Source organism: Neofelis nebulosa, chromosome 1 (genome assembly GCF_028018385.1).
Source record: "Neofelis nebulosa isolate mNeoNeb1 chromosome 1, mNeoNeb1.pri, whole genome shotgun sequence".
Taxonomy (NCBI): domain Eukaryota; kingdom Metazoa; phylum Chordata; class Mammalia; order Carnivora; family Felidae; genus Neofelis; species Neofelis nebulosa.
In genome coordinates, this window is record NC_080782.1 from 207,983,766 (window position 1) to 208,009,991 (window position 26,226).

The 26,226-nt window shown below is 36.1% G+C and overlaps 1 protein-coding gene across 6 annotated transcripts in view; it reads left to right on the forward strand.

Annotated features, from left to right (window-relative positions):
* The window catches only part of DIAPH3 (diaphanous related formin 3), a 509,936-nt gene that overhangs the window by 228,208 nt on the left and 255,502 nt on the right, over positions 1–26,226 (forward strand). For all 6 annotated transcript variants that reach the window (XM_058683514.1, XM_058683521.1, XM_058683534.1 and 3 more), the window contains 2 exons: positions 2,392–2,486; positions 6,855–6,956. In XM_058683514.1, coding sequence (XP_058539497.1) covers positions 2,392–2,486; positions 6,855–6,956 — 197 coding nt within the window. The remainder of the gene's footprint in view (positions 1–2,391; positions 2,487–6,854; positions 6,957–26,226) is intronic.

A 26,226-nucleotide genomic window follows, 5' to 3' on the forward strand; every position in this document is an offset into this window, starting at 1 on the left:
ATATCCTTTTTCGGGAGGAGGAAGTATATAATTCCAGGGCATCTCTCCACTTTGTCTTAGTGGCTGAAATATGTAAAAGTATAATTTTTCTTTCTCTCCATGACTGTGTTATGCCTCAGAGTAATTTTATCCTTTGATCTTTGTATTAAATGTTATAATCTTTTCTATATCTTCTTGTTGTATCCATAGACTAGGTTTCTTGAGTAGAATTTATTGCTTCTCAAAGGGAATTAATAATTTCAAAGATTCTGATTAATCTTACTAATCCTACAGAATTTGCAATTCAGGTGTATTTTAACACTTTGCCTTCTCAGTTTGCTTACTCCTAAGGTTTAACACATTATTACATATATTAGTTTTGTTTTTTTCTCTTATTCTTTTAATTAAAGTTACATATATTTTTTAAGATTATATTTTTTGAGAGAGACAGATAGCATGAGCGGGGAGGGTCAGAGACATCTCATGAACCTTGAGATGATGACCTGAGCAAAGATCAAGACTCAGATGTTTAATCTGAGCCACTCAGGTGCCCATAAGGTTATATACATTTTGCTCATTTTCCTTTTTAGACCTCAGGGTATTCTAAATGAAGAAAAAAAATGCTTTGCTTTTGGAGGCAGATTTATCCCTTCAGCTTCCTTATTTTTTAATTGTTTAAGGTGCTTTGACTTGTTCTCCTTTTATGTTGTCAGAGATCACTCTTTTCACATATTTTCCAACAACTTATATGATTAAGATGTTCTCTTACCATAAAGGAGCTAAATTGTCATGTTAAATTTATTTTAGTATTTGTTTTTGTTAATATTTACATTTAATTCTGCAATCATAAGCAACTGGTTTTGTACATGATGTATGTATTTAGATTTTGTTCTCTTCCCATTAATTATTTACTGATGACCTCTTTGAGATCATATAGTTACTATATTTTTTGCTTTTCAGCGTCTACTACAGGGTTTTTATTTTGTAATTTCATTAATCTGTTTTGTAATAACATTTAGATATTTTATTCCATTTGTTGGTATACTAAGGATTATACCCATCCATAATTTCTAGCACTATTATCCCTTATTTATTTATTTATTTATTTATTTATTTATTTATTTTTTAAATTTTTTTTTTTAACGTTTATTTATTTTTGAGACAGAGAGAGACAGAGCATGAATGGGGGAGGGTCACAGAGAGAGGGAGACACAGAATCTGAAACAGGCTTCAGGCTCTGAGCTGTCAGCACAGAGCCCGACGCGGGGCTCGAACCCACAGACCGTGAGATCATGACCTGAGCCGAAGTCGGACACTCAACCGACCAGCCACCCAGGCGCCCCTATCCCTTATTTATAACTATTTGAGTTCAGAAGTGTATCAGTGAAGCTGGTGTTGATGTTGAACATGTTGTTCATCTGTAAATGATACATGGTGTCCTCAGGTATATGGAAGCCTAAAGATAGCCTTTAAAAAGAAGATCATGTTTTCTAAATCTTGTAAAAAACACTGTCTGTGAAAAGACCTACAGACAAGATGACATAAGTTCAGCATATAAATAAATGGTAGCGGTAGCAAGTTCTGAGTATGTTCACAGAGTGACATCTGTCACTGAAGAAGAGACACATTAATAGTAGATCAAGGGGGGAAACGGCAAAAGCATTAAATCTAATACTGTGAAAATATCCTTATTTACCTCAGTAGCTTTTGAGAAGATCACTGTGGTTTAATATTAGACATATGAGATATTAGAAAAAAATGTAAATAATGTTGGAATTTTCAGTAATAATATATTACCCAATATAATCTATTTGTATGGTTTCCCAGGAAAATTTGTTTTCCAATATTCGATATTCAAGCTTCAGTTACATATAAAGGCTATTTTTCTGGCATATTGTCTATAATGTTTTTAAAGAGCAAAGTGCTATTATAACTTGCAATAGTGTAAATGCACTACTCGCCAGTTTTCTTAAAATATTTTTTCTGAACTATTTAGTAGAGCTGCAGGATATTATAAAACCTAATAATACACATGTTTAGACAAAAATTATATGTGCATATTGGAGTTTTATGGTTCTTTTCATTCCAACGTAATATTTTTATAGTGTACCAAATATATTTCAGTTTTTTTTTTTTTTTTATCATATGAAAATTGGCACCATTCCTGTGATAGGCTAATAACTAAGCATTAAAAATCAACTTTGGAACCAGCATAATAATAAAGGGCTGTTGCTTAAATACTAGTTCTAAAACTAGAGTAGAAAATGTGCTAATGAAAATTTCTCCCATAGTCATTATATTTAATGCTTAAAGTCTCTCATTTTATGAATTATTTTTGATTTTATACATAGAACTACATCTCAAATTCTTTTCTTCTCTTACTCATTATGAACCTTTTTCTCCCCCTTTTAGCAATCTTCTTGAGCTCTTTTCGGGTGCCATATGAAGAAATCAAAATGATGATATTGGAAGTGGATGAAACACAGTTGGCAGAGTCTATGATTCAGGTAAACAAACTGGCAGAGAGCTTAAATTCCAATATTTCATTGCAGGCTTCTCATTAAATACAAATCTGTAAGTGAAGCAAAATTCTCAAACCAAATCATTCAACTGGAAAATCATTGCTGCATAATTAGTTTTAGCATAACTTCTGCTTTGCCAGGAGATAAAACTCTGCATCTTTTCTTAACTGCAACTAAATATAATGCTATCAAAATGATTACATTTCAATTATTTCAAATGACTGTTTTTGAAAGGCAAATTGTTTAATTCAACATGTATGTTTTTGTTTTTGTTACAGTTAATGTTAGTAATATGCGACTTAAAGTTTATTTGTATAATCCTTTCACAATATGTTTTTATTAGGCTCTTACCTTGTAAAGTTGCATTATGATTCAGTGCAGAAGATTGAGGGACTTTTCTCTTCATTTAGAGTCACCTTTATTAACCACCCTTCCTTGAGTCATTTGTGTTCCTACGAGTACTAGAAATTGTGGGCATAGCATTCTGAATTCATTCAGGAGGCTGCCAGATTTTTTAAATGGTGTCTACCCACAGTATTATTTAAGGAATGCTAGCGTGGTGCCAGAGTTATTTGCTGAATTCCACATAAGACATCAATAATGCGTGTCTTGATAAACTGTAAAATCAGAGTATCAAACCACAAATTATATAGGAAGAGAATAATATCTTCAGTTTACTATCTTTCATTCTTATAGTGGATGTACTTAGAAAAATGGCTTTTTAGCAATAAAAAGAAACCAGAGATTATTTGTTAGTGTGAACACATGTTTAAAATTATTTTGGACATTTAATCCATCAATGAATGGTATCTTGGAAAGTTTTGGGTTTTGCTTCTCCTATCTTGTCTTCCCAAGATGGTTGCGATATAATCCCAGTAGGGGTTTGTGCTGTGAGTAGCTGAGACTCATATACACCTGATTCAGTAACTCTTCCCTGAGCCTTTTTTCTCTAAGCACTTTCTTTTTACTAGGTTTTTGTCTTTGTTAACTGTTGATTGTAAATGTGCCTTGTTGTTGGGAGTAAATGTCAAGTTCCTTAAAGAAAACTTTTCTGCTTCATACATGTTTGTATTTTTTTTTTTTTTGATGCATTTATTGAATTTTTACAGAGTAGCTTTTAACTTGATTACATGAATGTTTTGGATATTCATGTGGATTTTGTGTGTAGAGATGGGAAATTTGCATTTTTAAATTCATGTCCAAAGAACATCCAGTTCCATATAATTTCTTAATATATTAGCTTTCTATTGCTGCTGTAACAATTCACCATAAATTCAGTAGCTTAAAATAACACAAATTTATTAGTCTCCATTTCTGTTGAACAGAAATCTGGCATGTGTCTTATTGCGCTAAAGTCCAGGTGTTGGCAGGCTTGCCTTCCTTTCTATAGGATTAAAAAAAAAAATCCCTTTCTTTATCTTTCCTGGCTCCTCATGGCTTCCCACATTCCTTGGCTTGGGACACTTGTCTTCAACTTTCAAAGGATATTGACTCTCTTCTTTTTTCCATGGTCACATCTCCCTCTCGCTCCATGTTCTGTCTCTCTCTTCCACTTTTAAGGACCTTTGTGGTTACATTCTGCTGTTCTGATAATCTAGGGAAATTTCCCCTATTTTAAAGTCAGCTGATAACAACCTTAATTCCCTTTGCCACATATCCTAATATTTTTACAAGTTTTGGGGATTAGGTGTGGACATCTTGGGTGGTGTGGTTCAGGTCATTGTTCTGCCTGCCACACCTACTACATGTAAAACCCATCTCAGGAATTTAAAATCGAAAAATTTAGTTTGGACATTTATATGCTGATTAAAAAATAAGAATTCCGTGCTATTTGAAGTCTCAAGTTAATTTTATTTATTTCAGTTTATTTATTCATTTTGAGAGAGAGAGAGGGAGGGAGAGTGCAAGTGGGGAGGGGCAGAGAGATAGGGGGAGAGAGAATCCCAAGCTGGATCTCCAACCTCCCACACGGGGCTCGAACTCACAAAAAATGAGATCATGACCTGAGCTGAAATCAAAAGCTGGATGCTTAACTGACTGAGCCATCCAGGTGCCCCTCTTAAATAAAAAAAATATGTTCCTAATTGTAAAGTGAAGAACTGCTTATTTTTCACAGGGTACAGGGAAAACCTTACTTTATAATAATCATCATTTTGGTAAGCTATGTTCACAGTTACGATTTTTTTTTGGCATATCTAGTTACTCATTCATATATAACCAGATGTCAGTAGTATGTCATTTTTGATGTCATCCTTCTAACTTATTCTCTCCCCGTTTGCCTTCATTTGTCTTTTATTAATTAGTTCATTTAGCATCTATTTTATTATACCCCTCCCCCCCCCCCCCCCCCCCATGTGCAGGGCATTGTGGTCGGTTCAATTAAACATCGATTTTGCCTTTCTGGGATATTTAGTCTGACAAGTGAAATGATGTGTGTGTGTGTGTGTGTGTGTGTGTGTGTGTGTGTGTGTGTGTGTAAAATTATAATACAAGGTACACATGGCTGTATCAAGACTTTTTTTTTTGGTATAGATTAGATGATGGGTTAAGGGAGTGCTGTGCATGTGTGGAGGTGAGGGTGCGTGTGTGTGTGTGTGTGTGTGTGTAGGTGAGGGTACTTCAGGACTGAATACAGTATGGATGTAGAAAAGGCAATAGGGCTCTGTGACTAATATGTAGCAAAGGTCAGTTATTCTGGCACTAGTAATACTCTGAGCCGTGAGGGAAAAGCTGTGGGTATGTGGGCAACTGTGAAGAGTTGGTTTAGTCTGAAAGGACCTTAGGATTTATGGAAGGTTGGTAACTTTGGTAAAGAGACACAGGAAGTTTGGGTCTGTATTCTTAGAAATCATTATAGTTTCATTACTCTACAAAGCAAAAATAAAGAAGTGAAAAATTAATAAATACATGATAAAAGATTATATATTAACTCATAATATTTAAGGGGATTTGATGGTCATCTACAAGGATACTGAAGAAATTCAGAAGCCTGATTATAAATAACTCAATCCAGCTGTTAGCTAGAATGGTTAAAAGAAACACAAATAACCAGGTCTTTTGGCTTCAGGCAATTTTAATAAGATAAATTTCTATTTATATGGAAAAATCCTCTACTTGCATTGTTTTTATTCAGTTGGTAGTATTAATAGTAAATACTTTTGTTAGGGATGATCTTAAATTGCCACTTTTTTTGTTTGTTTTTGGCCAGTCAACCAAGTTTTTTCCAAAGGTACACAGTGAGTCCAAAACTTCTTTGATCTAACTACTTTGATAAATAACATTCTCTAACAATGTCTTTAACTAATGACACCTTTGGGGGCGTTTTCCCCATAAATATATAGAGCATGATATAGGCTGAATTATAACTTGTATTGACTTTGGGCGTGAAGACAGTATACTGATGCTAAAATTTGGGATTGTGAACACCAACCACTCTTTTTCTTAATTTTAATATCAGGACACTAATTTTTAATGACACTGTTAAAATCAATTACATTTTGATACGGAAGATCTATATAGACTTTGTCCACAAGACTGTATAATCATTATTTTATAACAGGGAAGAAAATTTGTTTATTTGGTCTTCATTGGGAGTGTTTGCCTGACCTTAAGTGTGTGGCTTGGGAAAGACTGTTCGTGGACAAAGGAACCAGAATAACCAAGCAAGCCTGTGGTTTCTGGATGAGAGGTGATCCAGGCCAAAGGCAACAGGCACTTAAATTCCTAAAGGATCTCTTCAGAAGCTTTTTATTTGCAAAGTATATCATTCCATGTCTTTAGTACCTTTTCAAGTTTTCTTCCACATCAGAAAAGTTACTTTGTCTTCGTTTTAGAGATACTTTCATTTTTTTATTAAAACTGTAATCATGTTGATTAAATCTTGCAAGCACTTTCATTAAAGTTCTCTGGATTTCATTTCTTTCTCTTGCCTTTTAGTAGTAATATGATAATTTCTTTTATCACCCTGGATGAAGTGTTAAAATATGTTTGGCTTTGCTTGAATATCTGACATTTAATTCCCTCAATCTGAAATGTAATTGATCACATTTACCCAGGTGAGAAAGCTGTTCCTTTGGTATAGGTGGAGTTTTTCTTTCTCAGTTATATAGCTAATCAAATAAACATTCAGTAGTGCTTGATTTGAATATATAACTCTAGAGAGTAAAGAGGAAAATTGACTGCTTTCAAGATGCAGAGAATGTAGCGTAAAGCTGAGTATAAGGGAGGTTACCTAGAAATAAAACTGAAGACTGACTTTTTTAGTGGTTTCTTTCCAATAGTTTATTGATGGATTTATCTAGAGTGCAAGAAGCACATTTAGTGAAAATATTTTCTTATGTTTTTAATTTTTAGAACCTAATAAAGCATCTTCCAGATCAAGAACAGTTAAGTTCACTGTCTCAGTTCAAGAGTGACTATAACAACTTATGTGAACCCGAGCAGTTTGCTGTTGTGGTAAGTACTGTCTTTTGGCGTTAACTCTCCTGTGTGGGCATCTTTATACCAGGCAATGCAGGAAAGAAAATGTCAGGCCTTTTCACATCAGGACTGTCCCATAAAGCTTTGAAGCCCATCTTGCTTTTTTTTTTTTTTTTTTTTTTTAACCTAAGGATATTTATGGGAAATTATTTTGATTTCAAATATGTATATTGAAACTGTAGCCACAAATGAAGTCCAAGGAGTTTTTATAAAGTATAAACCTGATTTCTTGTTGTCGTTATTGTCAATTTCATGTCAAAATGTAAGATGAAAACTGCACGCCTATGACTGACGAGAGTATTTATGGTTAATGCTGGAGCATCGTAAGCCAACATATTGCAAAAACAGCATCAGTTTCTTGTTGTAATCACTCACTTCCTTTCATCTCCCATGTTAGACTCTGAAATTAGAAGTACAGTCTCCTCCTTGGTGATAAGGGTGAAAAAGGAATACCTTTAAAAAAAAATCTTTGAGACACCTTGATAATCATCTTGTTCCAGCCTCCTATTTTATTTATAGAAGTTGGGGGTCTACAGAGGTGAAAATTCTTGCCAGTGCTATATATTAGCTGTGTTGCCAACTTAAAATTAAGATTTTTATCGAGCTTGCTTTCTCCTGTTCTTTTCTCCTATCATTACATAATCATTTTGAGGTTGGTTACATTCAGTCATCATGATGATACTGTAGTGTTTTGATTCTTTGTATGTAAGATTATTTTTTTTCCCTTTCATCTGAAGTTCTATTACCAACCTCCAGGGACATGATGGAATTTGTGTTTGATATAATTGTGAAGATGTGGGTGGCTAACTAAAGGACTGTGACTGCATACCATATTTTGCATGTTGTTGGCATTTGCTCTTAAACTGCTTAAACTGCTGCCATTTCTTCATAAACCTATTGTCTTCAGCCCTCCCCGCACTACCTTCCTGTACCCTGAGTTCACAAAACTCTGCTTAGCACACATAAGGGGAAGAAAAAGGCGAGGTTTTTCCTATATATAGTCTTACAATTTTTATTATAAAACTTTTAACTTATTTTCTTTACCAAAAAAAAAAAAAAACACAACTTTTTTTTTTAAACCCAGTTCTCTAGGGTACCATTTTCTTCTTTTTCTCTTTTCTGTATTTCCTTGTTTGCTTTATATTCTATTACCTGATCATTTTGTCTTTGTTTTGCTCCATATTTGATGCTCTACCTGCAATGTCTTCCATTGTGTATAAGTAAGTAAGGGAGAATTTGCATTACATTTTTAACCACAGACTATGCAGAATTTTGGGGCTTTTTTTTTTTTTTTTTGGCCCAACTTTTTTGACTCTTGAAGAAAATTATATAATGTAAAATTATAATATAAAAATATTTCCTATTCACATTAAATCTGAAGCACATATAAGCTTAAATGAAAATGTCTATGTAGCAAGTAACTTTCTACATTGCATATCATCACAGGAAAAATGTAAAACTCTTCTCACGTTTTAGTGATTTTCACAGAAGAATGAGCTCAAACTTGCAGTTATTTTAAAATAGGCAGGTTATGTCCGCCTTTGAAAATATGGAGTTCACATCAAAGAGCCATGATTTACAAGCAGTATTCTCGTAGGGGCCAGAAATTTAAATATAGCAATTATATTTCCAGATATTAGTGCCAGAGGTTATAGTTTTGATTTTAAGACAGAGATAGACCACTTCCATTTTAGGACATGTCAACTCAAACTTGACCTTGAATCTACACATTCCATGCCAGGTCATACCTGACTGAAAATGGAATTTAATGTTGAAAGAGTAATGGTATTGAAAAACATCTGCTAGAGACATTTTGAACAGTGTTTTATTATATGTTGATTGTGAATGTTCTTGAACCCATTGTTGTACATTCTAGTTTGTGTGGTACTAATGTTTTAAAACATAATTGCTTTGGGGCGCCTGGGTGGCTTGGTCAGTTAAGCGTCCGACTTCAGCTCAGGTCATGATCTCACAGTTCGTGAGTTCAAGCCCCGCGTCGGGCTCTGTGCTGACAGCTTGGAGCCTGTTTTGGATTCTGTGTCTCCCTCTCTCTCTGCCCCTCCCCTGTTCATGCTCTATCTCTCTCTGTCTCAAAAATAAATAAACGTTAAAAAAAATTTTTTTTAAATAAAATAAAACATAATTGCTTTAGTGAAGAAAGGAGAAAGTTGACAGGAAAAAACAATAATATATATATAGTATGTAGTGTGTGTCTGTGTGTGTGCATCGTCAAATTGTAATGTTCTTCAACTTTACCTTCTTTCAGCTTTTTACCATTCCTAATATGTCTCCCTTTACTTCTTAGATACTTCCCCCCTGCCCAAAGGGGGAGTAACCTGCTTAAAGTTCCAAACAATACTGCAGAATTACCAAAAAACATGATGGACAAAAATTGTGTAATAGTGTGGAATGCCTGCAGATTTTAGTTCTTTCTGGATTAAAAGCTCAATATTGTTTGCTAGTTCTTTAAATAGCGATATGTTTTCAATTTATCAAGATTACATAAGTAATATGATAGTTTGGTAGTTTCAGGAAACCGATTATAATTATCATGTTTATTTCTATGATTCTCATTATACTGTTTTATTTTATAAGTAATAAACATGTTTGTAGTGAAGATGGGCTATTAACTCCCAAGTAAACTGAACTGCAGATTCCTACATGACTTTGATTTCAAAGAAGGGCATTTACTTACTGACTAAACTTAGATTTAAAGTAGTAATCATTTCCACCTAAAAATCATCACCATATCAAAAACAAGGGTAGTCATAGGTTAGGGTAACCTTTGTACCCCCCAATAGGGCCAATTCTTGCCTTTTCATTTGTTTTCACCAAAGATAGGCTTACTTTCAGCTCTGTATCATCTTCAGGTTCTGTAACGGTTGATTTCTACATTGTTTTCAATTTAGCAAAATCACTTGAAACTCTACAGTTACATTACTTGTCAGTTTCACTTTTTCTTTTATCCAATTATATAAATTTATTAATGTAATTCATGTGAATTTTAGAATTCTCAGAAAGGTGTGTTCCATTTCAACAAACATAGGAATTTGACACTACGAAATCACCGTAGTTGTTTGCATTATATAATCAACTTTAATTCCACTCAAGAATTAGGTAAAACAATAAGCAAAAATCCGCTCCACCAGGAGATTGGAATTTGCTTACATTATTTTCTCTTTGGTAGAAAGGGAATGTACAAAAGTAACACACCCAAAATGCCTGGTAACCAGTGTCAATTAAAGACCAATTAGAATATATAAGATATAACACATAAATTAGAAATATCTTTTACTTTTGTCATGTATTACTTGGATACAACTTTTCAGGACTCTATGTCCTATATAGTGTGTGGTATACAAATAGACTATTGAGAAATACTGTGTCAATATTCATGAAATTGTATGTCCTTGAAGCTTTCTTTCAATCACTAAACCATGTTTGTATTCCCTCCAGGTTTCCTATAATATAGTGTTTCATATGCACTTTATTTCTCCCTTGAAATTGGAAGCAAAAATTTTTAATGCAGACACTATCTCGATTCCTTAAAAAAAAAAAAAAAGTTTTTTAATGAATGAATACTAGATACAGGTCCTTTTATGCTGCTACTAAGGGTTTAGTCACTCATCTATTATTTTAATAATTCAGAATCTTCCCGAACTAGTTTTCTTTGCAATCCTTATGACTTGGACATTGGCCAGTTTGAGCAGGACAGTTCTTAGGTGTTTAAGAGCTGGCCTTGTCTGTGTACTGTAGTCTAGTTGTGATCATAACAGTGGTGGCATTTGGTGGGCTGGTACCTTTTGGAATTGATCTCTGGTGCTGTGAATTCAGGTCCTAATAGTTTAATGGTAGAATTGATTTGTTTTTTGTAGCCGATTATAGTATACTACCATGTCCTATGTTTTCCGAGAGATTTTGGCATATGAAAAGTAATATCCCACCCCAAATCTGAAAAAGTTGTCATTTAATGCTGAGAGACTGAAGATTCTAGTCAAATGGTATTTTAAAGGAGTTCTCTGGGAGGTAGTCTATATCTGTGTCTCTTTGTGTAACTTGAAATGAATGAGACAGTTGGCATGCTGATTCTATTTGTTGGTTTAGGTTCTGGGCAGAGGACATGGAGTACTGACTGATGTGCCTAATTTGAAATATTCTTTTCCCTGGACGGTTCAGGATAAAACTCTTATTGTTGCTGAGAAAGTGGTTTTTATTTGGTGTGCCCTTTCCTCATGCTTTATTCAACTTAATTGTCTGTCAATAAGTTAAGAAGTGAAAATATATCTCCTAGAAACTCTCACTCATTAAACCAATTGCCCGTCTCTTTTCTTGGATTCCTTCCTTCCCTCTTTAGCCCTAACACCACCTCACCCCCCACCTCCCAAAATATGGCCTATTTACCAAAAGTTGGTTCCCATTGAGTAGAACTTGATTTTAGTTGCATGACATTTTTTTTTTTTTAATATTTGCTGTTTCTTTGATCAGTAAACCATTAGGTAAAATCTCTGTTCTCACATTATCATGGTTTAACTGCGTGAGAAATAAGATATGTGAATATTCAATGGGATCAGAGGCTTAGTTGAAGTTTGGAAAAATGCCTAAAAATTTGCATTTGAAACTTAGTGCAGTAGACTTTCTTTCATTAAAAATTCTAGGTTTTCGAGTATATGTCTCCATATTATTTAATTCCGTTAAGCTGCCTGTTCTTCAAAGGGATCAAATCTTTCATAGGAAGGTTGAATTGAACAAATGTCGTGTTTGTGTACTGTATTTTGAACTGCCACCATTTGGTGTCACTGTAGGGCAGGGCTTTTAAACTTTTTGCAGTAGAGACCTCCATTTTTTTTTAATCAAAAAAAAAAAATGTTGTAGGAAGTTTATGCATATTTCCCTGCATTAAAAATGCCTTGTTTTAAAATATACCCTAATATTCATGTTGTAAAACATTCAAATAACATATAAAAATAGTGAATACAATGTGGAAGTTCCTTGTATCTCACTAACTCACTGCATTCCACACAGAATACAAAATTATTTTTAACATTTTGTTGGATTTCCAATCCTGTTTCTTTGTACTCACAAATGTGTGCGTGTTCATATGAACATTTAGAAAAAAACTATTCTGAAACTTTTTCATTATAAAAAATATGTTTTGGAGATTTTTATTTTCATCATGTACCGGTTTTAGATTCTTATGTGGTATTTCATGGTCTCTAACTATGACTTTTTCTTTTTAACTATTTCCTTAAAAAAATATGGTTGGTTGGAGGGTTTTAAAATAATAATTTTGTATACATCCTTGTGTACATATTTGAATATACTATTCAGAAATATTGTGTCAATATTCATTAAATTGTATGTCCCCAGGGTTCTTGAAAGAGTAACTCTGCTTACATCTTTATGCATTTGAAGGCAGTGTTTTATAGACATTGTGAATAGGGACTCTGGGTTTAAATCCTAGGCCAACCTTATTAGCTGTGTGTTCTTAGGTAGTCGTTTATTTTTCTGTATCTCAATGTCCTCATTTATGAAATGGGATTTTTCCTATTGCTGCTATAATAAATTACCATAACCTTAGTGGCTTCAAACAACAGAAGTTGATTATGTTTTAATTCTGGAAGTCAGAAGTCCAAAATGGGTTATCAGGGCTCCATTCCTTGTGAAGGCAGCGGATTTGTTTCCTTTCTCCAAACTTCTAGAGGCTGCTCATATTCCTTGGCTCATGGTCCGTTGTCATTGTGGCTCTTGTCATCACATCTTCACTGACCCTCTCCTCTCTGTTTATAAGGGCCCTGTGATTATATTGGGCCTACTTGGATAATCCAGGATAATCTCATTTAAAGATTCTTAGTCAAGTCTGCAAAGTCCCTTTGCTATGTAAAATAATCTATTCAAAAGCGTTGGGGATTGGTACTTGGTTATACTTGGGGGGTCATTAGTCTGCCAGTCAGAGGGACAGTGATAGTGCCTACCTCCATTGTGTTGTCCTGAGTATTTAAAAATAGTGAATTTGTGTAAATCATCTTGTAATAATAAACTCTTATATAAAGGTTAGCTTTGTTATTAATACTACTTTTGGAAAAGAGTCCCAGAATTTCAAATGCTAGGTAAAAGATATTTTTAATCTTGATATTTATTGCCAAACTATCTTTCTAAGAGGAGTGTCAATGTATATTTTTATGAACAATATATGTATGGGTTTTTTTTCTTGTACAATCACCAATATGTAATATTATCCTTTTTCATTTGTTTTTGTGTATTTTTTTTACTTTATATTTCTTGGTTATGAGATGAAATTGAAACAGTTACTATATATTACTTTTATTTCTTCTTTGAATTGCTTATTACTATCCTTTGTTTGCCTCTTATCTTTTTTTTCCTTCTAGTTGGTAGGAGCTCCTTATGTAATCTATATGATACTCCTTTGTAAATATTTGCAGTTTTTCTTTTAAAAACGTTTTTTTAATGTTTGTTTTTGAGACAGAGAGAGGGAGAGAGAGAGAGAGCACACGCAGAGGAGGGGCAGAGAGAGGGAGACACAGAATCCAAAGCAGGCTCCAGGCTCTAGGCTCTGAGCTGTTAGCACAGCTCTGCAGCGGGGCTTGAACTCACAAACCTCTAGATCATGACCTGAACTGAAGGGGAGGCTTAACCCATTAAGCCACCCAGATGCCCCTATTTGCAGTTTTTCTTAATGCTTCTCACTTATCTCTTTGCTTTTACTTATGATATCTGCTGGATTTTTTTTTTTGCATTTTTGAAGTTTGGTTTAAAATTTTTTTTAATGTTTGTTTATTTTTGAGAGAGAGAGAGAGAGAAACAGCATGCGAGTGGGGGAGAGGCAGAGAGAGAGAGAGAGAGAGAAAGACCTAACCTGAAGCAAGCTCCAGACTCCGAGCTGTCAGCATAGAGCCCAACGTGGGGCTTGAACTCACAGACCTGGAGATCATGACCTGAAGCTGATCATGACCATGACCATGACCATGACCATGATCATGATCATGACCATGAGCTGAAGTCAGATGCTTAACTGACTGAGCCACCCAGCAGCTCCAGTTTAGTTTTAAAAGTGAGTTAAGGAAGACCCATGTTACTCACTTAAGGATAGGAATGTATTCTGTGTATATGGACAAGCTTGGTCCTTTGTATATAATAAGAGTGTGGTTCTTTGCTTATAATAGGACTACAGATTTAGCTTGATTGTAGGGAACATCTTGTGAGTATGTAAAATGAGTGTGAAATGCCACTGACTATCCTTCACTGCCTCCCTAAAGTCCTTCATTTGTTCCCCATAGCTTTTACATGGATGTCCAGAATTCTTAGAGTAGCATTAGGCCTTTAAAAAAAAAATTGACATATAATAAAATGTACATATTTGAAATTTGTAGAATTTGACTCATTTTGACATATAAATGTACTCATGAAACCATCACCATAATCAAGATGATGAGCGTACCCATCACGCCCAAATGTTTTCTCAGATTTTTCTATAATTCCCTCCTTCCCATGTGCCCAGGCTTAGGTCTTTAATGAAGCAACACCTGCCACCCTCTCCTCCTCTAGTCTTCCTTTTCCCCTAGGCTTCATCTTTCCTCCACAGCTGTGCTCTGAAGGCACCATACTGAGGCCAGCTGATAATGCTTCCTTTTCCCTTTCTTTCTACTTTGAGAGAGACTTCTCTGGAATACATACCCTACAAAATTCAGTATCCTTCCTCTTTTGTTACCGTAATACAACATGATGCAACACATGATACATGATACACATGGTGACCACATGATATTGGCTAAATGAATATGTGAAATAAAGAAGAGATAAAAAGAAAGAAGGGAAAATATATGGTTAAGAACAATAAAGCATGCACAAAGTTTGAGGAATTTAAAACTATATATATATTTTATTGTTTTAGAGCAGTTTTAGGTTCACAGTGATATTGGGAGGGAGGTACAAAGATTACTCATATACACTCCCCCTACCACATTTATGCCCTTCCCCATTATCAACATCTCCCCCAGCCCCTGAGTGGTACATTTCAGGTTAATGAACGTGCACTGACACATTATCACCCAAATTCCGTAGTTTACAGTGCATTCTTGGTGTTGCACAGTTTCTGGGTTTGGACAAATGTATGGAGGGGTGTGTCCATCATTATGGTATTATACAAACATTTTATTGCCCTGAAATAAATGTCTTTTAAAATCACTTTTTTATTTAAATTTTATTTAAATTCCTGTTAACACGTAGTATAATGTTAACTTAAGGTGTACGATATAGTGATTCAACACTTCCATACAACATCTGGTGCTCATCACAACACATGAACTCCTTAATCACCTTCACCTATTTCTCCCATCCCCCTACCCACCTTCCCTCTAGTAACCATCAATTTGTTCTCTATAGTTAAGGGCCTGTTTCTTGGGTTTATTTAATTAATAAATAATCATCCTTTCATTTATTATTTCTCTAACAGAGATCGCTCTCTTTATTTTTCCCTTTGCTTGTTTTGTTTCTTAAATTCCACGTATGAGTGAGATCATATGGAATTTGTCTTTCTCTGACTTCTTTTGCTTAGCAAAACGCTCTCTAGTTCTATCCAGGTCGTTTCAAATGGCAAGATTTCATTCCTTTTTATAGCTGAGCGATACTCCATTGTGTGGAATACACACCACGTCTTCTTTATCCATTCATCAGTTGATGGATACTTAGGCTGTTTCCATAATTTGGCTATTGTAGATAATGTTGCTGTAAACATCAGGGTCCATGTATGCCTTTGGATTAGTATTTTTGTATTTTGGTGTAAATACCTACTAGTACAATTGCTGCATCATAGTTCTGTTTTTAACTTTTTGAGGAGCCTTCATACTGGTTTCAGCAGTTAGCAGTGCAGCAGTGGCTGCAGCAGTTAGCAGTCCCACCAGCAGTGTAAGAGGCCTGCCCTTCCCCAGATCCTCAGCAACACCTGTTGTTTCTTGTGTTGTTGATTTCAGCCATTCTGACAGGTGTGAGGTGATATCTCAAGGTAGTTTTGATTTTTATTTCCCTGACGATGAGCAATGTTGAGCATCTTCCCGTGTGTCTGTTGGCCATCCATATGTCTTCTTTGGGAAAATGTCTGTTTGTGACTTCTGCCCATTTTTTTAATTTGATTATTCATTTTTGGGTGTTGAGTTTGATAAGTTCTTTATATATTTTGGATACTGTCATTTGCAAATCTGTTCTCTCCGTAGGTTTGCCTTTTAGTTTTCTTGTTGGTTTCCTTTGCTTTGAAAAAGCTTTTTAGTTTGAGCTAGTCTCATTTGTTTATCTTTGCTTTTGTTTGCCTTGCCTCAGGAGACATAAAACACTTTTTAAAATGAAAATGTGAAGTATTTTTAAGATAATTATTTTAATTTTTGTTAAAATGAATCTCTAGATAATGACCTCTCTGTGGTGAGAATGGGTTAATTTAAAAGCAAACCAAGTAACTTTTGAGCATAAAATCTGAATTCACTCTTTTTTTAAAAATGTAGAACTTAACCACCCTGTGTAATTCTACCACTTAACTTGTTCACCTGTCACAACACATGACTGTTCTGATATCACACTGGACATTTTCCTTGATGCTTTTTTAACTCAGAATGTCATTTTCTTTTTAAGTTCATTGAATATTCAGGGTACCCTGTACAGTATTTCTTAGGGTACTTAGTGGTTTTATTTTATAAAAGGTATTGAGGAAATTGTGATTCGATATGAATCATGGCTTCTTGAGGGGCACCTGGATGGCTCATTCGAGTAAGTGCCCGACTCTTGATTTCCCCTCAGGTAATGATCTCACATTTGGTGAGATTGAGTCTTGCATGGGCCTGTCAGTGTGGAGCCTGCTTGGAATTCTTTCTCTGTCGCCCCCCTCCACCCCCCCATTCTCTCTCTCTCTCAAAAAAAAAAAAGAAAAAAAAAAGATTACAAAAGAATCACGGCTTATTGAAACACCTTTAGGAAAGGAGTGACCAAGATAGGTAAGGAACCTGAAAAAGTACCTCTGCTGAGCGATTGCTTTTCCAGAGGAAACATCTCCAGGGCTGTCTTTCATTTTTTAGGTGTTGATTATTTCAAGTGCTTTGCAAATGTCCTGATACAAGGTCAGTCCTGTTTCACAGACTTATCACTTTACAACTTAATAAGAGACATGAAGTTAGTATGATACAATTTCTTTTTCATTTTGGTTTCTGGTAATTACTTCTTCCTTTTCTCTTTGATAATTCATCTTCAATCTCGTCTGTCAATGAGAGAAATCTTGCCAGTCTCTCCTCCTGGAAGACAGAGTTCTATTTTGTCGTCTGCTTTTGGTGCCTGTCCTGGAGTCCAAGTCCTCTCAAATTTCATGATGCTTTAGACAGCACTTTGGCAAACTCATCTGCAAATCTTTCACTACCCAGGGAGGACATTTGTTTAGAGTAATAAATGATTATAACCAGATTCATAGCTATTTAAATCTTAGAGGTCTGCTTCTCCTAAGATCCTAAGCATTCAGCTGTTCAGTTATTCTTGTCACTCTGCTTTGCAACCTTCTTGACATGCTCTTACCAGGATCCAGGACTTAATATAGGCTCGCCAGCACAGATGGTTTTTCTTTCACCTAGTTCAGGGCTTATTAATTTAGCTTGCTTTCAATTCTCATTGATTTGCAGCGAAAATCCTGCAGACGTTTAGTACTTCCATCATTTTTCTCACACTCTGGTTTCTCTCTTCCATCACCTTCAGCACTGTAAGCCAAAATAGTCACAATGCCATTTGAAGTTTTAATTAGACATAAATTTTGTTGGTTTGAGTAGTTACAATCAGTGGTCAGCTGGAAGGTAGTTTTACCTTGTCCACTCTAGTATAATATTTTCTCTGAAGATCTTTTTCCTCACAGAATTTATTTTGTAGTTCTTCCTGCACATGACACAGTGGACTTAGACATTGACAAAACCTTTCAAAGGCCATTTACATCTTCTCTTTACAAGTTTAACGGGTAGTACAAAATAATGTGTAACAGATGTATCGATTTAACCAAATACACTGAAGTATACAGAAACTTAGAGGTTTTCTTACAGTTGAACTTTACATGGCTTCACTGCCAATGGATTGAGTATATTTAAGAACCTTTCTAATATTGATTTGAGCTCGCGTTAGATTCTTACGAAATGGCTCCAGGTAGCAATTTTTTCATTAGTGTAGGTCTTGGCCTTTTGATGCTATGGGGGCTTAGATTGCCAGATACTTAATGGGAGAATTGAGACCTTGAGATTATATTGGTAACTGCACCACCATCTGATCTTTTTATTTTAAGACCCTGTCTCCTGGGGTTCAAAAATTATCCAATCATTTGTTCATTTATTTGACACATATTTATCAAATACCTATTATGCACTGAAAATCGCTCTAGGCCCTGCGTTCATTGCATTGAACGTGTCTCTTATTCCTTGTTGGCCTTACATTTCATCTGAGGACAGTAATAATATACACATAAACAAAAACATAGCCTAGTATCAAATAATAAAAAATACTCCTCAGAAAGTGTTAGGGTGAGGGCCCACAGGTGCAAGTGGGTGTGTGTGTGTGTGTGTGTGTGAGAGAGAGAGAGAGAGAGAGATAACAAGGCTAGGGAAGATCTCTCTGAAGAGATAATATTTAGCCAGAGCTTAAGTGACTAAAGTTAGCTGTGTGGCCGTCTGGGCAAAGCATGTTATAGACAGAGGAAACCACAAACTCCAAGGCTTTGAGGGACAAGTGACTTTGGCACAGCGGAGGTGAGTGGCTGTGGCAGAGCGAGTATGAAGGAGTGGTAGGGGATGAAGCTACATCACTGGGGCCGTGGAGCCATGGCGTGAGGCCCATGGACTTTATCGTATGAAAGCCATCAGATAGTTTTAAGTAGGTGAAGTGATTAGACTGATGCTTTCAGACTATTATTCGAGCATCCGATGATCTAGTTATTAAGGTGAGAAATGGTGCTGGCTTGAAGGCTTGATGGTGCTGTCAGAGGTCAGATTCTGTTGGAAAGTAGGGAAAGTAGGATTTCTGATGGGCTGGATTTGGGATGAGAGTGATATCCGGCTGACTCAAAAGTTCCTGCCCTGCCCATTCACGGAGGTGAGGAAAAGGCTTGTGAGAGGAGCACACTGTGTAGGGACACACCTAACGTGTCTGTGGACATCCGAGGGGACACATGAGGTATGCAATTGGGATGTAAGCTGGCAGTTCAAGGTTGGAGGTATAAATTTGGGCACCGTGATATTTAAAGCTGTGGCTCTAGAGGAGCTCACCTGAGGAGTGAATTAGAAATGCAGCGCAGGAGGCAGCAAAGGGAGAGGCAAAATATGCAAACTGTAGTGTGTTTTCTCAATCTTGTCCCTAGAGAGGGATCACCATCAGCAAAATTTGTTTGTTTTTGCAGCTATCACCTCTCTGAGGAAAATCGTAATCCCCCGTCTAGGGAATTGTACCAGGTGATATTATAATATGACACTATTGCAGTTGGTTTCAAAAACTAAGCATGAGCCAGGGTGAGAGGGCTATTTGGCATTTGTAGAATATAATTCATCAGGGACCTTTGGAAAGAAGCTAGTGGTCATGAGAATATGTGTCTGTGGAAAGAAAGAAAAAACTTTGCCTCCAAACCTTGCTCTCGTATGAAGGAAAATGGAATAATCCCTAATACATCATAATATTAAACATGTAGTGCCTATATCATAAACTAAGACGATGTTAAAATGCCAGAAGTACGTACGCATTTGCCATGATAAAATAACTCTCTCATTTAATCAAGGGATTGAGTTCATTTAGTTCAAATCGACATAAAAATAGTAATAGCAAATCCTGCCATTAAGGGGAAAAATCACTCACACATTACCAATTGTATTCTCTGTAGAGTGGGTGGGTAAGTGGAATTGAGCTCTAAACGGATTCTCTTATGAGCTTTTGTTACCCTTTTCCCTTGAAATTAGTAGAATGTCAGCTATATTAAATAACTTTGCAATTCCTTAATTTATTAGAACTAATGAAAACACAGCATGATCAGAATAATAAGCTCTTTCACTGAGTTGCTCCCTCTGGTAAGTTTCTCACAAAGTTTGAATTTTCAACCGTGATTCGTCTTCATCTTCCCCCTTTATTCGCTTGATGGCAAAAGGTACAATGTTTGCTTGTGTTGCGTATAACAGGCATGTAAAATGTGTGAAAGATTTGATACTAAGAAATAATACCTATCTTAATTTATTTTCAACCAGTCTATTTTTAACACAGTAGCCAGTGCTGTAAGTCAGATAGTATTCACTCTACCGGTAACCCTATAATGGCTTCCCACCTCAGAGAAAACTCCCAAATCCTTGCAGTGGTCGACAGAGCTCTCCACAGAATCTGCCGTTGCCTTGGTGTTCTAGCCCCATCTTCTGCTGTGCCCCCGGGAGGAGTCTGCTTTAACCACACGGCCTCTATACTGAAATGCCAGTCGCATTCTTCAGGGTTTTATACTTGCCTTTTACCCTCCTTGGACCTTGCTTCCATTAGACCTCCAGGTGACTTGCTCCTTCACATCCTTTTGGTCTTTGTTCATATGTCAACTTCTAGAAGTCTTCTCTGAGCGCCCTGTTGACAACTACATGCCCTCTAGCCCGTAGCACTTCTTTTCCTCATCCCTGTTTTAGTTTTCTCCCAAGTATCCATCATCTTCTCGTTATATTCGATGTATCCATCAACCTATCTATTAGCCTATTATAAGAATATCTGTCATCTCAGGAATCATTCTCTCAGGTATCTCTTGGTGAATTCCTTATGCACTACTTGGCATATCATAAGCACACAAGTATCTGATGAAAGAATGAATACATTTTCTGTAAGGTACTTTATGACTTATTGAAAATACTGAAATGCTAAAGCTCTCTAGCTCTGGGCTTACCGAGGCTTGCTATGCAACGTGTTCCTAGTATTGAAACATGAATCTCAGTTAAAAACAACTTGGTCCTAGAATTCCAAATTCCTTCAAATATCCTTCATTGCATTCTAGCCCTGTTAGGTCTGGGGTTGAGTACTTAATTCATCACGTACTAGCTATGAAACTTTGAATAAGTCTCTTAACACCCCTCAATTTCAGTTTTTCAGTTTCTTTATTTAGGAAATGTGGGTGATCTTAGAACCTATCTCATTAGGTGGTGGTAAAATTTAAAGGAGAACGTTCATGTGCAGTCCGTACTGAATCAGTACCCAATAATTATGTTAGCTGCTATCTTCATCATAGTTGTATTTTAAATGTTTTTCTTCTCCTGTGTTGAGATCCAGTTAGGACCCACTTTGATCCTCTAGCATGTTTTATGTATATGTTTTTCCTTCCATTAGGTCTTGTGAGTTACTCTCAGGGTATGCACAACGTCATATTTCCAGATCCAACATAAGTCCTTTCATGTCTCATCTGTATGCTCTTGACATGCGGTCAGCCTTTCACCCCGGTGGCTTTATCTACCTGCTTGTCATTCTCCTGCGGCTCCCATGTGCTGCTTGTCTGACTCTTTCCCAGACTCTCTCCCCATTTCTTTTGATACTTAAATCATGGTCTTACTCAGATTTTGTCCTCTGCTCTTTTTTCATACCCTCCTCTTTGTCAATGATTTTGTCCACCTTATAATTATTTATCAATTCCTGTTGAACAATTTTTAGATATTCTAGGCTTTTTACTTTGTATATTTTTTAAATATACACAATTCACTGTTGCACGAAGCATAAAGGGGATGAGTGGGGGTGTGGTAGAAAAATAAGTACTGATTGATGAACATTTTAGGTACGATCAATTATCATGACTCCTGGATTTTGTGTTGAAAAATGGTGCCAGAGTAGTTATTTTCTGTTTATGGGAAAAACCTTCAAGAGTACAATTCAAGTTACTGAAAACCTGATTAGGGTAACTTTCACTTCTGATATTAGTTGCACATGTTAGAACCAGAAATATGAGCTAAGTTGACCTGACTGGATCTATCCAACTGAAGACCTTAGCCTTAGAAATCTCCTGAAATTAAAATCGTCCAGTTGTGTATAGTAACAGCTTGATAGTTATTACAAAAAGTGTGCTCAAGGGCAAAAAAAAAAAAAAAAAAAAAGGCAGAATTGAATTTAACTATATGAAATATAATAAAACAGCAGTTAGACTTCTGCTTGTAAGTCATCTCATGCAATGGGGTAGCTAGAGATTAGAATCTGACTCTATGATAGTTTAGTTTGATTATTTTTTAAATATGATATCTGAAACTTGTTACATCTAGAACGTGAGGGTTTGGATGATAGGAGCCAGGAGAGCAATTTTGGAGTTTTAGGTTAATGATGTAAGTATTCCAGCAAATGAGCAACCATTGAACATCCAAGTAACCACATGACAACTACTTTCTTTGACTTTTGTATAGTGATAAACATTTCGCAAAGTATGTTTGTATACATTTGCCTGATAATATCCCTCATCCCTCAAGGCAGCCCTTTAAGGGTTGCAAGAACTGAAATTCATAGAGAGTAGGTGACTTAACCCCCCTACTTTATAAACAGAAGAGAAGGATTCACGTTCAGGATTTCTGAATTATATTTTGTTTCTACCATACTGTACTATTTCTCGGTTATAAAGCTCTTGATCTGTTAGGCAAGAAGTAGATGCATACAGCAGGTGGGCGAAAGGCAAACAAGGGAAAGGTTTTTAAAGCTAGGCTTTAGCTTACATTACATTTTTGCTTCAGACAAGTCCTATCCCTGCTTTTCTTTGTAGAAACCAAATACCATTTTTTATCTTCACAAACTTAGGGCCAAATGTGAGGAAAATCCTCTGTCCTTCCTTGGAAAGCCTGATGAGTGTGTATGTTTCTGGAATGTCACTGGCCTGACCAGTGACTTCACTGAGAAGCTTTTCTCTCATTTTCTGTACCCTGGTTGACAGAAAGCTGGCATTGTGATATTAGGGGTGAGAGCCATTGAAAACTTTTCTGGGATACCCAGATTCATTGTATAGTTTCATTTAACTTAATTTGCATGATGGCTCCTGAAACAGAAGGTGATGGTGTTTGGTCCTATATTTTTTTGGTTCATTATGGAACTTGTCTGAGTTTTGTTTTGTCTTTTCCTTTTGTTTCTTTGCTTATATTTTCATTTTGTATTGAATTGTACGTTTCATTAAACATCCTTATCTTCCATACCAGACGTGGCCTTTTTAAAAGGATAAATGTGTTTGTTTTCTTCCCTCTAACATTGGGTCAAGTTTCCTGTCCTGAAACTCAGCTATTATCCATTATTAATGTTATTTTTCTTTCTTTACCAAGGATGGCAATTTTCTATCCAAGTCCATATATTGTACTTATCTGAGGCATAGGATAGGAAGCAAAGTGATTCCCCACCCCCTTCATTGAAAAGCTCATGTTAACTTTTATACCACCAGCCTCATCACTACCAAGTTATTTGACATATTATATTTGTCCAAGTTCCCATCTGCTAGGAAAATCTAATTGTGTGTGTGTACTGTAGCACTTACAGTACATTAACTTATAATGATACATTAAATAGTTACGATTTAGTATAAATTTTAATATGTTTAAGAGTTCTCATAGTCTGTGGCTTTATGCTGAAACTGTGATTGGACCCAATGTCGTATTGATTTTTTTTTCAAAAATTTTTTAATGTTTATTTTTGAGAGAAAGAGAGCACAAGGCGGGGAGAGGCAGAAAGAGAGGGAGACACAGAATCGGAAGCAGACTCCAGGCTCTGAGCTGCCAGCACAGAGCCAGATGCAGGGCTCGAACCCGTGAACCATGAGATCATGACCTGAGCCGTTGGAGGCTTAACTGACTGAGCCACCCAGACACCCCTCAATTGTTTTTTTTTTTCTTTTTACTCATTGACGTCACATTACGTGTCTTCCTGCGGTAGTTGTTGGCATTACTGAAGTTTTATGCTGTGGCCAAGTAGAGTCTGTCTATCCTATTTTATCAGTGTTTCCTTTGAAAGTAGCTGCCCTTGGAACCACTAGCCACAGTAAAGCACCTAAATCATTCTGATCAGTTGAACGCTAGTATATTCTGAAAGGATTTAAAGTTCCAGCAGCTTTGTAGTAGAGGTTTTCTTGACACTTCCTTTATTTATGCTTTGCCTAAGTTCTGACCCAGAATTTTTTTAAAAAGCATTCTATAGTTTGAATGTACTTAAGAGAAAACCAGTTCAGTTAGCTTCGTGACAGTCCTTCCCTTTATTGTTTAATTTTCCATCTACCAGTCTGTTCTCTCTCATTCTGTAACTTTATGCACTCTTTTGCCTTACTGACTTTTCTAAGTTTTTGTCTTAGGAGGGCTTTATCTGCTGTGTTCTTAGCCCCTTGTTTCTTACTAGATTCTTATTATCTCCTTTGGAACTATCTATAATTCTTCCTGCTGGCTTTAGTAGTTACCTTGCTTGCCAGCTGAAGACTACCTTTCCCCAATTTCATCCTCCCCACAATGCAGGTTTCTACTTAACTTTTCCCTAACCATGGCTCTGAGCTGTAGCCTTATCCTTTATTGGTTAAGTCCACTGCCTGAGTCCTGCCATCAGTGTCTACATAGTTCCCCATTTTTCCTGAAATGCAGACACAGACCTGGCCCCTCTGACATCTTTGAACAAAGTAACAGACATACTTTATGGCTGAAGAGCAGAGGAGTTGCCAGAAAAATGTATCACAATGATTTGGCTTGAACGCTCTCAAACGCACCGCACCCCTCCCCCCCCCCAAATCAATGACTTGAACTGAAGCACAAACCCAAATAATGAATTTCCAGGCCATTGATTTTATTTTTAGAAGCCCCTGAATGAATTTTATTTTGTTCTAATGTAGAAACAGAGTATAAGAAGTGCAAACAATCAATAACAAGAAACACAGCAAGGTATCATTCTTAATGATAATATTGCCATTAATATTCTGGCATTGGAGAAGGAGCAAGAATTTGTAAAATGGTATAGGAGAAATTAAAGTCAAAGCAAGGAATTGGTCATTTAAGAATGTTTGGGGAAAGTTGTTACTTTAAAATATGAGGTAATTAGCAAATGTTACAGGAAAAGACCCTCTTATTCTTCATTACTTTTGAATAATCTAATATATAACAGAGTTTTTCCTGTGTCACTCTTACCTCCACTACCCCTGACCTTCCTTCTCCATAGTTCCACCCAAAACTTGAAAGTCGGCTAGTGAGATCAGCTTCTGGAGATAGAGATAAAAGGGTCAGCTGGCTAGAATTACATCCAAAGGTCTGACTGTGGTGTCTGTGTGTGTGTGTGTGTGTGTGTACACACACACATACATACATATGTTTGCATCTTATCTTCAGATCCAACTTTCTGTTTTACTCTGTGACTAACTAATTTTTATCTGGTCCATTGATCAATCTTCAGCATGTAATTAATTAACCACTTGAAAGTGTAGAGGATTTAGCCAAAGTGGCTCTTAAATGTAAGTATCATGTTTATGGTATTTTGATGATTTCTCATAATCCCTCTTTTATTAAATGAAGCCCTGCAAGTCAGGCAGGGATCGCCATGCTTAGAGTGCTTTTGTTTCATACATGTTAATGAATGGTAAAGGGGAGCCAAATTTAAAATAAAGTGTGGGTATTAATTTTAGAACAATACTGTTGAGAAAACATTAACCTTTAAGGATGGTGTTACTGGGTTAGTCCTTCACTAACTGCATACATTTTTGTTTTTACTGTTTGTTGATTGCTTACTGTGTTTCAGGCCCTATGTCTCATGTTTTATTGTCATTTATATTTATTTTTTGGGTGCAAAAAACGTGATTTTATTAAAACATGGGGACAGGACCCGTGGGCAGAAAAAGCTGCACAGGGGTTGTGAAGAGTGAGTGGTTATATACTATGGAGTTGGAGGAGGTAAAGTCAAAAGGGAGGGCTCCCGAAGGATTTTGATGTGCTCAAGAGGGCTCCTAAGGTACAGAGGCCTTGATATTGTCAAGCTACGATTGTTTTCTTTCTAGTAAGACATTAACATTAAGACACTAGGGAGTTCCTGGAGACATGTTATACCATGTATTTGCCCCAAGTATTTGTCAATGGACTGCGGGTCATAAAGAAATTTAGTTTCACCTACCATTTCCTTCTTGTCTTTGTTCCCCCCGTCACTATGGAGGGGAGGGTGATGTTGGGGCTCCAGAAAACTGAGTCTATAAATTTCCAGAGATTAGGCTATTAATAAGATTGCCTTTTTCTTGTAATTTACTAAG